Genomic DNA, 13,589 nt, shown 5'->3' with positions numbered 1-13,589 from the left:
ACTACACGCCACCACAGTGGACCCTATAACGCCCCATTTACAGAGTGGGAGCTCCTCAGTGCCCTTGCACATTTCCCTGACACAGCTCCTGGGCCAGATCGCATCCGCAGTCAGATGATTAAACATCTCTCGTCTGACTACAAGCGCCATCTCCTCGTCATGTTCAACCGGATCTGGTGCGATGGTGTCTTACCATCACAGTGGCGAGAGAACACCATCATTGCAGTGCTCAAACCCAGTAAGAACCCGTTTGATGTGGATAGCTATCGGCCCATCAGCCTCACCAACGTTCTTTGTAAGGTGCTGGGAAGTATGGTGTGTCGGCAATTGGGTTGGGTCCTGGGGTCACGTGGCTTACTGGCTTCATGTCAGGGCGGCTTCCTCCAGGGTCGCTCTATCACTGATAATCTTGTCCTCCTCGAGTCTGCCATCCGAACAGCCTTTTCCAGACGCCAGCACCTGGCTGCTATCTTTTTGATTTACGAAAAAGAGGATGATACGACCTGGCGACGTCATATCCTTGCCACATTATGCAAGTGGGTGTCCAAGGCCCGCTCCCGATTTTCATCCAAAATTTCGCTTCATACTTTCTGTGTCCAAGTTGGTGCCTCCCATAGTTGCCGCCATGTCCAGGAGAATGTTGTCCCGCAGGGCACTGTATTGAGTGTCTATTTTTAGTGGCCATCAATGGTCTAGTAGCAGCAGTACGGCCGTCCGTCTCACCTTCTCTGCATGCAGGCGACTTCTGCATTTCGTACTGTTCCACCAGTACTGGTTGCTGAGCGGCTCCTACAGGGAGCTATCCATAAGGCGCAGTCATAGGTTGTAGCCCACGGTTTCCAGTTTTCGGCCGCAAAGTCGTGTGTTATGCACTTCTGTCGGCGTCGTACCGTTCATCCAGAACCAGAACTTTACCTTAATGACGTTCCACGCACTGTAGTGGAGACATATCGATTCTTAGGACTGGTTTTCGACGCCCAATTGACTTGGCTTCCTCACCTTCGTCAACTTCAGCACCTCAATGCCCTCCGCTGCTTGGGCAACACCAACTGGGGTGCAGATCGCTCGACTCTGCTGCAGCTCTACAGTGCCCTTGTTCAATCCCGCCTTGAACATTGGAGTTTGGTTTGCGGTTCGGCGGCGCTCTCAGCGTTACGTTCACTCGACCCAGTGCACCACTGTGGCGTTAGCCTAGCGACAGGAGTCTGGTGATCAGCGCCTTATGGAGGCAGGAGTCCCTCTGTTGCAGGTTAGGCGTGCACAGCTGCTGGCCAGTTACGTTGCACACATTCATAGTTCTCCTGCGCATGCGAATCACAGTCTCCTTTTCCCACCCACAGCGGTTGATCTCCTTCATCAGCGGCCCAGGTCAGGGCTTCAATTGCACTTGGTGTCTGATCCTTTCTTTCCGAACTGGAGTCTTTGCCTTTATCACCTATACTTGAGGTCCATTCATGTACACCTCCATGATGTACACATACGCCGCGGTTTCGCCTGGACCTTTCACAAGGCCTTAAGGACTCTGTTAACCCCACAGCTCTCCGCTGCCACTTCCTCTTGATACTTGACATGTACTGAGGCCACAAAGTGGTTTACACTGACAGGCCGATGGCTGATGGTCACGTCGGCTTCGCGTATGTCCATGGAGGACATACTGAACATTATTCCTTACCCGATGGCTGCAGTGTTTTCACTGCCAAGCAGGTGTCTATATCTCGTGCTCTTGAGCAGATCCGTTCATGCCGTGGGGAATCGTTTCTTCTGTGTACTGACTTCTTGAGCAGCCGACAAGCTATCGACCAGTGCTACCCTAGTCATCCTTTGGTAGCGACCATCCAGGAGTCCATCTATGCCTTGGAACGGTCCGGTCGTTCAGTGGTGTTTGTGTGGACCCCACGTCACGTCGGAATCCCAGGCAACGAACTTGCCGATAAGGCTGGTCAAACAGGCTACGCGGAAACCGATTGTGGAGATCGGCTTCTCTGCAACCGACCTGCGTTCAGTACTACGCCGCAAAGTTTTGCGGCTTTGGGAGACGAAGTGACATAACCTCAGCACGCAAAACAAACTGCGTGCCATTAAGGAGACTACGAAAGTGTGGCAGTCCTCCATGCGGACCTCTCGCAAGGCCTCTGTGGTTCTCTGCCGGCTTGTGTTGGTATGGCGCCCGGCTGACATTGGCCCATATCTTGGTGAGCTGCCCTTCTCTGGCTGCCCTGCGACGCACTCTTCAGTTACCGGACTCGTTGGCATAAATATTAGCTGACAACGCCTCATCGGCTAATTCGGTTTCACATTCTATGCCTGACGGTGGTTTTTATTATTCTATAAAAGTTTTAGCGCATGTCCCATGTCCCTTTGTGTGCTCCTCTAATGCTTTTATGGTGCATGTTTTAATGTGTCGCTGAATGACTGGCTTTTCCTTTTTATTCTAGTGTTCGGGCAGCCACCGTCATCTGCTCTTTTGTTTTTACCCTTTCTACCTGTTACTTGCTTCTCTCTGTTGTTTTCTTTTCCTGTTTTGTCCATAGTAGTGTTGGTTGTCCTTTTGTCGTTCTTCTGGTTCTTCCTTTCCCCTGTTATTGTGCTGTACGTCTCCTTTCTTTTCTTCTTTTCCTTGAGTAATTATTTTACTGGGAACAAGGGACCGATGACCTGGCAGTTTGCCCCCCTCTTTTAATCCAGCCAAGCAGATACGTGAAGTAGCTCAGTCAGTGTCAGTGGTGTCCTAGACGATCATGCGACCGACGTGGGTTCGATCGCACGTACCAGACGGTACAGTTTTATTTTGTTTTATGAATTGTTTTAAAAATTATAACAGCTATTAAATAAAGTTAAAGACCTAAAGTATTATCAGTTAAATCACAAATAATTTTATTTAGTTTATGAAATGGCTGTCACAGCTACTTAAAATGTGAATTACACTCATCAGTGTTTTCTTTTTAAAAAGTTGAATAATTTCAAATGCATTTTTAGTGGAGGCAAATTAATTACCACAATCACAAAATTCAGGGTGGAGTTTCAATTATGTAAAATTTTTTAGAATATCATGTTCGTTTGCTGATTTTGTATTTTATGTGCAAGCATCAGAATGGTAATTGTCGTAAAATAATTGAAAACGAAAAATATTTTTGCATCTTGTACGATTCATGAACGACGATAGTTTTACAGGAACAACGTTTTTTTAAAGAGGTCTGTTGAAAAACATACTTCGTTGACATTCCTGAAAACTCCTCTTTCATCAGAAAGCGTGGAAGCAAATTGGTGATGACAGCTGATGATAGACTATTGATTGTATTTTTATATACAGTCTTCACGAGAATTTATTTCCATATTATTTTTTATAACATAAGCGCTATTTTGTACACTCTTTGTCAGATTTTTTTACTTGTCTATAAAAATAGATGTCACATGGTAGAACAAGTGGAGTACATTTCGGCGGAATCGCTTTAATTGTACATGTTGGTGATTTCTTGTCATCCTAAAAGATGTCGTCGTCAGGTTACCTTCCATCCGGAAAGCGGTTGCACTCGGCGACTGTGGGTGAAGCCCGATCAACAGGGACTTACATACAAAATAATAGTGCATTGAGAATGGCTAGCTTCTAGCTGAAATCTAGATCTGCATAATAAAATTTTAAAAGGACGACTGATTGCTGCAGTCTATAATTTACAAAATATCGTCGTATAATTCAGGCTTTGCGTGTTCACCTCAAGAATGACAGAAACCGTTCTTGACACACATATGACTTCAAACACTGGTTGAGAAAGTCTGTATACAGTTCTGTCGTTAGTTTGGAAGACGTTATTACAGCGTTTTTATAATTTGCTCATTTTTATTTACTGTTTCTTGAACTCTGGAACAAAAGTTCCCGGTTGCCTCTTGTAAATAAACACACACTTGAGGTAGGATGATTCCAGACAGAGTGAGAGCATATTGAGCGGTATATGCATTCGACACTTTATTCATGTCGTATCTTTTGACGAAAATAGTTTTTCTTCCTTTGAAGAGCCAGATTTCTGTTGTACATCGACTGATAGTGACAGCGTGGAAAGAGTGAATTTTTAAATACCCCGCAAAAAATATCTGTCTGGTCAGTGTTGATAACAAAATCTTCGTTGAAATTCAATATCGATTTTAATGTCTGGGTTTGAAAAGTGTCTGCAGCAGCTAAGGTATCTTGGATCGTCGCTGTTTCTTTTCTTAAAACAAATCTTGTCAGTTTTCGCTGACGAATTCCATGTTTATTTTTGAATCTATGAACCAGCTGTCAGAAGCTTTAAATTCAAAATCTGTAGATTGTTGTGCTGCTGCTAAAGCCAGCTGTTGTAAATTCCGTGTCTTGCTGACACGTCATTTGCTGACAATTCCATCGGGCTTCAATAAAAAGATCGTATGTCCAGGAACTGATTGTCGCGTACTTACCAAATTGATTGCCTCCTTTTATTTATTTCTTCTGTCCATTGCGATAAATTATCCTTCTTTCTTAACCGGCTGCATCCTCTTTTTTATAATGTTTGTAGTTTCCACGTGGGGTAAGCCTTTGGGATATTAACAACGCTGCTTTTGTAATACAGAGAAACACGATGTACTTCTCTTGCTTTCTTTTCATCTGGCTGATATACATCCGATGAGCTGTGGTCTCCCTCCCCACTTTTCGAAAGGTTCACCTTCGCAGTTTTCATTTTCGTGAGCAAGTTCATCAGTCACAAGTATTTTTTCAGCCAACATGTCCATAGTACCTCTGCAAATTTCTTTACCCATCGACACTGCTTCACGAGAAATTGCCGTTCAAGATTCCGATGCAATCAAATTATTTGCAGCAGGCAAGATTTCTTAATAAAAAACCACATCTTTTAACATCACCTTCGACACTTCACTGTATAATGAATCTGCAGCTTCCTATATTTTCACGATGTCTTCATTGACAGATATTTTTAATTCACAATATTGCAAACATTCTGGTAATACACAGCACAGGACGCTCCATCTCTGCGAAAGCCAGGAATGAACTGGCACTGTAGCAGGTAAGACCCATTTCTCGATCAGTTCCGTGCAGATCTTACACTTCCTGACCGTCCACTTGTTTCTACACTCATGCTCATAAATTAAGGATAATTGCAGAATGTGGTGCCACACAACATGGCACTACACAAAACTTGCGCTAATAGCATAGGCACATAGGGAACACACCCGACACAGATCTGTAAGTCCACGGTATTGGTTATAAGTTGAGAAGACCGTCCCGAAACACATGTGGTACAAAACGCCACTGTACCCCGACATCAATATGGGATATGATCACCATGCACACGTACACAGGCCGCACAACGGGTTGGCATACTCTGGATCAGGTGGTTGAGCAGCTGCTGGTGTATAGCCTCCCATTCTTGCACCAGTGCGGAGCGAAAACAAGACTTCTCGTGAATTACGCAGTGGGTTTTGATCCTAATTTTCATATCTAGAGGAAGAGTGAAAAATGGACGAGACGATGTAGGTAATTCAGAAAAGATTAACAAGTGATCCGAGGGAAAATTGTAATATTTCAGGAACAGCTGCTGCTAGGTATCAAAATGAAGTGTCAAAAAGTCCTTCATTTCAAGGTGTAGTTATTTTGCGCATTAAAGGTTTCATTGGTGTGAAATTTTAACTGTCAAATGGGTTTCCTTTGAACAAGTGCATACAGGACATTTCGAGACGAGAAGACATAGGAAAGCAAATGACATGTCAATAATACGATATTTTCCTGAGCAGAACTTGAAAAAAAAAATGATCAAATGTTTTGTGGAATGATTTGTCAATGAAATAGATTGGAGAAATATTTACGCGCCTTTGAATGATGGATCCTTTATTGTATGGTTTTATAATAGCGGAACAAACACTGGTAGCAGTTGCTTCTGTAAAATATTTGGGAGTATGCGTGCGGAACGATTTGAAGTGGAATGATCATATAAAATTAATTGTCGGTAAGGCGGGTACCACGTTGAGATTCATTGGGAGAGTCCTTAGAAAATGTAGTCCATTAACAAAGGAGGTGGCTTACAAAGCACTCGTTCGATCTATACTTGAGTATTGCTCATCAGTGTGGGATCCGTACCAGGTCGGGTTGACGGAGGAGATAGAGAAGATCCAAAGAAGAGCAGCGCGTTTCGTCACAGGGTTATTTGGTAAGCGTGATAGCGTTACGGAGATGTTTAGCAAACTCAAGTGGCAGACTCTGCAAGAGAGGCGCTCTGCATCGCGGTGTAGCTTGCTGTCCAGGTTTCGAGAGGGTGCGTTTCTGGATGAGGTATCGAATATATTGCTTCCCCCTACTTATACCTCCCGAGGAGATCACGAATGTAAAATAAGAGAGATTCAAGCGGGCACGGAGGCTTTCCGGCAGTCGTTCTTCCCGCGAACCGTACATGACTGGAACAGGAAATGGAGGTAATGACAGTGGCATGTAAAGTGCCCTCCGCCACACGCCGTTGGGTGGCTTGCGGAGTATAAATGTAGATGTAGATGCTTGCAATGAAATACAGAAAATGAGTTACGTCAAACATTTCTGTACTCAGCGTTTATTTACTGTCAGACAAATTATTTCACTAAACGTTTGACTATTCTTGTATTCAACTTAGTCCATTTTTCTGCACTTTTGTTTTCCAATATTTCTTGCCGGTACAGTTACTTAACTGTTCGTTAAAGTCAACCAGTCATGTATTGACCTAAATTTGCATGTTTTTTTCCCATCTCTAGCATCTTTTCTACTACCTTCATTGACAAAAACGTGAGCGTTTATTGATTTGCACACTTTACGTTGATGATTATTAATCTGCTATTTAAGGGATTCATATTTATTGCTGAATTTAATGTGTTATTGTTAATGGTGAAGGCAACTCCGAGGTACGTTTCAAGAGAGCGAAAGAGAGAAGGGGGGAGGAGGGTGGCAGGGGGGTGGGTGGATGGCAGGGGGCGAGGGTGGCAGGAGGGGGGTGGGGTAGAGATGGGGTGAAATCCTGTAGTTGCCAAAATTAATCCCATATGTGTGTGGAATTATTGTTCCCTAATTCATGTAATTTTTGTGCTTGGAAAAGCGAATTTGTGTTTACTGTTCCAAAAGAGCTTTGAGTTTTGGTCAGTCACACAAGGAAACACTTCACAGCATTCGCTTCAGAACTGCTACAAATTCGTTGGGCAATAGGCCACACCGCTCGAACTGTCAACACATCTGGGACTGCTAAGAGTATCCTATGACTTCCACATCGCTGGTAACGGGTTATACACGATGCTGGTGACTACTGTGAAGGTCAGTAAAACTTTGAAACACACATCTATCTTGTACGAGCTGTAAATAAATAGTTGCCACTATTAAAGTTCCAACCCTCGTATTAGTCATCGTTAGTATCAAATTACAATGACTCTCCAGCCATGACAGCACATATACTACTCATTGACAGGAAATTGGTCCTACACGAGCCAGCTAAATGTGCATTATCTTGAGAACACTGTGAGAAACTGTCATCAAATTTTGTATGGTGTCCATGATTTTTGTAGAATGTTAATTGGCTGTAATTTCAGTGTTAGAGATGGGCAGGGAATGAGTACCAATTTGTACCTTTGGTGCAATTTCCCAATGCGTCAATAGAACCAGACACCATTGAGCAATTTACGTCAGAAAATAAGTATCAAAAATCTGTCACATTGCCTAAGTTGGCTGCATTCTTGCAAAAACTTTTTGTTTTGTTGCAGTTTTCTTGTAAAGGTCTTGTATTTACCAAGTCCGATAGCTTTGAATGTTCAACATGGAACTGAAGCATTAATTGAGACACACAGTTGTGCAGCATCTGTCTGTAGTTCAGGTCTTCAGCTCAGGTCTTCAGTTCAGTTACAGTTGCTTCATCTTCCATTTCTACTAAACAGTAATGACAGCTAATTTTATGATTTTGTAATATTTTATATTACCATTTTGTGGCATAATATGACTCCTTTATTACACAAAACTGTAATACATACAACAGTAGATAGTTCAGTTAAGCCATCTATTTAAATTAATATTCGCTCAAGAGAATTCAAGAGAAAGAAAGCTTATTTCATTTCTTAAAATAATAGTAATTTTCACATACTGAAACACTTTCCTTTTGCTTTTGTTTTAACCATAATTTTTTTACTAAAAACTATTGACAATTTTGTTTAACTGTGTTTTTGCAGAAGATGTTCTGGCAGATGACAAAGGAGAATGTGTCATATGCCTGGAGGATCTACAGCAAGGAGATATCATTGCTAGACTGCCTTGTCTCTGTATATATCACAAAAGGCAAGTAAATTTTCTCACAAATGTACAGCTTTTTGATAATGATTTGATAAGACTTCATAAGGCATAGTTGAATAGAAGATATATGCTGAAATTCAGTTTCTGAAAAAAAAGGTAAAATAATTACTTGGTTAGGTATGATAGTTTACAGAATGGCCAGTTACTTGTCTGTGAGATGTATTCTCAAACAATTAACATTCTGTTTTGAAAGATTTCTTGATGCCGTCAGCTGCCATTCTCCTTATTATATGTACAATTGTACAATTTTGGCCTTAGGCCATTTTTAAGTATCTGAAACGGAAGTATCATATAATGGATACATTAGTGACACTTGTGATTTTGATGTAGGAACAAGTCATATCTGTAAATATACTAGGTGCATTATAACTTACTTTATGGATGATTTTTAGTAGTGAATTATTTCATGTACATCATTGCTCTTATGACACCATGTTATGCTCATAAAATAAATCTGAGACATTCATGCTATTTTAGGAGCATGTTACTCATTGAAAATTATAGAATTAACATAATATTCATCTTTCTAAGTAACATGATGTAGACCACTCTTATGGCTCTGATATGTCATCCTGTAAGGCATCTGTAAAAACATATTGAGCCCTACAAAATTCCAGCTTACTGTTGTACACCTTTCTCTGTAGCGATATTGCAAATCCACTCTAGCATTGTGGTGGTGAACTTAAGTTTGTCATTTCCAGTTTTGATGGTAAATGAAATTTTTGTGATCAATGTTTTTTTGGGGGTGGGGGGAGAGATGGTGAGGTGCATCTGCTAATCACTCTCTGTGTGCCAACATCCCAGTTATTTTGTAAACCTCTTTGCAGTGTCTTATTGAGTAAGGGCATTGGTGGTTGATCCATCCAGTGGGTCCATAAGTCCAGCAGTCCACATGTTGCTATTTAGATGTGTTGCCACAAGATCTTACCATCTATCTTACTTGTATTCTACAATTATTAGCAACAACACAAGTATTGCACTTCATTGTATAAGCAACTGTTACTATTAACGTTGTTTTCAGTTGTCTTTTAATACACAAGCTAGCATCTGTAACTCTGATGCTGTTGCATGAAATGATTCAGGTTGTTTTCCTCTAAAGGGAAGCATTATGGACAAGAGTTCAAGTCTTGATCTGGCACACAGTCCTAATCTGCCAGGAAGTTTCATATCAGTGCACACACTGCTGCAGAGTGGAAATCTCGAACATCCCACAAGCTGCTGTCTAAGCCATGTATCCACTAAATCCTTTCTTTCAGAAGTGCTAGCACTTCAGGTTTCGCAGAATGACTTGTGTGAAGTTTGGATGGTAGGAGAGGAGGTACTGGCAGAAGGAAAGCTGTGAGGTTGGGTCATGAGTTGTACTTGGGTAGCTGAGTCACCAGTGCACTTGCCTGTGAAAGGCAAAGGTCCTGAGTTCGAGTCTCAGTCCAGCATGCGGTATTAATCTGCCAGGAAGTGTCAGTGTTGGAATTTTTTTTATTAAACATGATTATAGCACCTTGCCATCAGCAAAGAACTATTACAGCTTCTTCTATATTTGATGGCATGTTGTTTATGTATTCTAAGAATGAGTGACCACTTGACACCAGTTTCTGTGATACACCTACAGTGATTGTTCCCCTATATGAAGATACTTTTTGTATACTCTCTCTCTGGGTTTGTTATCTACTTAGATGTAATAAAAATTGATTACCAACAAGATCTTGAATACCATAATATTACACTTTCTGTTGGAGAAAATGGTGACCTCACAATTGCATGCTTCTGGCATGTCACAGCGGGGGGAAAAAGTATTTCTAATTTAAATTTTGTATAATCTGATTTGTGGACCAAAAAATGGCATCTTCTGTGGAGAGATGCTTTTAAAACTTAAATTGAAACTGACTTAGTATTTTACTTTGAGGTAGGTGTGTTATTGTTCTTGTGTACGTAACTTTTTCTTCTAAAGTGGTCTGACAGTGCCACATTACAGCCTGTCAGGAAATATACCCTGTGATAATGGTGTATTGCATATGTAACTGAGTTCCTTATATATATCTGAAGAATGGGGTTTTAGCAATTTATTTTATTTATTATCAGCTCTGTGAGGATTTTTACTATTGTGTAAGTGAATTACATTCTTAATGTCTTTGGTACAGCATGCAGTAATCATGGTTTTGCTTCATGCATATGTTGTACTGGATTATTCCTTGAATTGTCACACCAGCTTTCTGAACTATTTCAGTGATGGGGTTATTATTGTTTGGGTTCCAGAGTATTGTATAATGCCATTTAGTTGTTATCTTTAAAAACAAAATCTCCACATTCTTCAGTTTATTTATTGATTTATATCTTTACTATTCCCCATTCAGAATTAATTTTATCATCTCAGCTATTATTTTCATACACTATATAAGTCTCGGATTTTATTCTTTAATCACTTTTAACAATAAAACAAAGTATATCTTCCTACCTCTTCAATTGCCCTAACCCTTTCATATAATTTCCTACTCATTACACATGATGTATTGATTCCTTTTATAATCATTGGCTTTTAGTATGTGTTATTAGTGCCATACTTGCCCCGCCCCTTTTTTTGTGTGAGGGAGTAATGGGGGGAGGGCAGCTGTTAAAAATTAATAGAGCAGATGATACTCAGTGACACACAAAAAGTAAAATATTCCTTCAGTTTTTTCATATTTCTTAGTTTACATTGTGAGGTAATTCCATAATGAAGAATGGTGTTTGTGGGGACGGGGATATTAAGATCGAACAATGTTGTAAAGTGTGGGGAAGGGTCCTTCTCATTTCATCTGTGTAACTGAATGTAATATCTTTTTAGTAATCATTTTACAGTGCCTTTACTAAGTGTTTGATTTTAAATGAGTGTTACAGTGTAGTGCCAAGCTAAAGGTTGTTTCATTTCTTATTATTTGTTGCTGTAAATTGAAGTTAGTTGTGGATCTACATTTATTGGAAAAAATTTTGTTACAGCTGCATTGACAGGTGGTTTGAAGTGAACCGTTCGTGTCCAGAACACCCTGGTGATTAGCCTCTGTCAGCCGCCTCTTCCCGAACTGTTGAGGTATTACCTCATGGTGAAGTGATTGTTTTAAAACTGTTACATACATTCAAATAGGAATTACAGTTTTCACACCGTAACAAATGCAGTAACATTGGGAGGATAGTTAGGCAGTTTGAAAAATATAGTTGTTGAGTTTGTGATCTGGATTCACATTTTTAGAATCCTGCCCTCTGTATCTGTTTTAATTATCTACCCAAATAAGAACAACAGAGAGAGAGAGAGAGAGAGAGAGAGAGAGAGAGATATGGTTTTGTGAGGGGGATGGATGACTCATATTGTGATGTGTTGAAAGATTTTTTTAGGGAAAGAGAAGCTACTGTGCTTTGCCAGCATTCTTGTCAGTCACTAACAACAGTTAAGAGAGGTTGTTTGAAACCTCATTGAAATAGAATGGGAAAGGGCAAGAATTTAATTACGTGTTCTGTTCATGGATATTGCTTCATATTTTATATATATATTTCTCATACAGAACACATTGCTTGCTTTGCCTTTTTTGGTATAACATACAGTTTTAAGGCATTGTACCGTATTTACTGTGACATATTAGACATATGTTTGAGTATTTGATTAACATAACTGTATTTACATGCTGAAACAAAAGCCGAATGTTTAGTCCTTCGAGTTCTTGTGTTTAACATCACTCACTGCAATGACCACTTGTCTTTGCTGTAAGAGCGTATAATACTTGTAATATGTTTTGAAGTATAATTGAAAAGACTTAGACTAAGGATTACGGGCACATACAAGTAACTGTGTTAGAAGCAGGGAACTCCCTAAAAGTCTGGTAGGCTTTAATATTTTTGATACTTTCATAAAAAAACTATATAGAGCAAACATGCTACTCAGGAGTATTTTTGAGTGACAGCTTAAGTAATTTATTGTTGTGAATGGAAATAAGTGAAACCAAAGATGTTGATTAAACAGTGCTAAAGTTTAAAACTGTTTGCATCCAAAATTTTTATTGCTTAGAAACTTTTTAAAAAGATATTAGATTTGTAAATCCTTACTTTTTATTAATGAGTGTGGAAATTGTATTCGTAAGCAGTTTCTAACAGTTGGTTTAACCCTATAAACACACACTGTTTTGATGATGCTTAAGTCAAATTGTACTGTTGCTAGAAAGTTTTATCAGTTTGCTGCAAGCTTACAGTGGGAGTGACTATAAGAGTACCTTATAACATGTTGTGCCATTTCTTTCAATTTTGTTCCTATCGTATATAATTATTGAAATCAGCTACAGTGTAACAAAAATCCTGAAATTATCTTAGCAGTTTAATTTTTATGTGAAAATTATATGATTGTTGCTAGCTTATAAGTGCTATTTGCTTTTACGATTTAAGTTCTAAAACAATGTTGAATATGTGTGCTATGGGAAATTGTTTTATGCTTTTTATGACATTGTGATAGTAAGATAAAGATGCATTGTGGAACAAACTCCAGTAAAACATGACAACATTGTGATTAATTCTTACAGCTGAAACACTGAAGTGGTTTAAGAATGATTTATTTAAAAAAAGTGAATCTGAAGAGAGACAGCAGTCTGTGCTTTTCACATACTATGTGAAGAGTGAGAAGAGGTGGTAATAAAATCTAACTGTGATTCCATTATAAAGGCTTGATTTTACCAGGCTGCACTGTGCTGCCACTATTTCGGAAAGATGCCTTGGTGCTACACTTGAAGGTGTAAAACTCAAATTTGTGTGGAAATATATTCCTTGTGATGCAGTAATTAGACATGTAAATAACCAATATTATGATGATGAAACTTCTGTATTGTTATTTTAGCCAAAATCAATTATAATATACAACAACATCCTGTGTGTTTGTGTATATTTTTCCAGTCAAATCCTGTAAAACACTGGAATCAAAACCTTGTATACATTGATAACAGTTTGGTGCTTCTCAAAAGCAACAACTCATTCAAGTCTAAAACTGAACCTTTTTTCAGCTTGTCTATTGTGAGCCGTTTCTGAGTGATCCACGGTTTGTATATCATTACAAAAACTGAGACCATTCTTACAGATTGTTAAAGTAGTGCGATAGAAGGAAGGTAAGATTGATTGATTGTAAGATGGATTGTAAGATGGCAAATAATTGTGTGACTAGTTTAGTCAACTGACATTTATGTGTACTGCTAGATGTGTCATGCTTGATAATGCATGACATTGGATGTGTGGGGAGTGACTTCTTGAGTTACTTTTTAATAAGAAACTG

The 13,589-nt window shown here is 39.6% G+C and overlaps 1 protein-coding gene across 3 annotated transcripts in view; it reads left to right on the top strand.

Annotated features, from left to right (window-relative positions):
- The window catches only part of LOC124605375 (E3 ubiquitin-protein ligase ZNRF2), a 683,705-nt gene extending 670,517 nt beyond the window's left edge, over positions 1-13,188 (top strand). For 2 of the 3 annotated variants that reach the window (XM_047137010.1, XM_047137007.1), the window contains 2 exons: positions 8,191-8,296; positions 11,285-13,188. In XM_047137010.1, the coding sequence (XP_046992966.1) occupies positions 8,191-8,296; positions 11,285-11,342 (164 nt within the window). In that variant the 3' untranslated portion in view covers positions 11,343-13,188. The remainder of the gene's footprint in view (positions 1-8,190; positions 8,297-11,284) is intronic. The other variant, XM_047137008.1, reaches the window with a different exon arrangement.
- The last annotated feature ends 401 nt before the right edge of the window (positions 13,189-13,589 follow it).

The sequence above is a fragment of the Schistocerca americana genome, chromosome 3, assembly GCF_021461395.2.
Source record: "Schistocerca americana isolate TAMUIC-IGC-003095 chromosome 3, iqSchAmer2.1, whole genome shotgun sequence".
NCBI lineage: Eukaryota > Metazoa > Arthropoda > Insecta > Orthoptera > Acrididae > Schistocerca > Schistocerca americana.
This window is presented reverse-complemented; position numbering and strand designations above follow the sequence as displayed.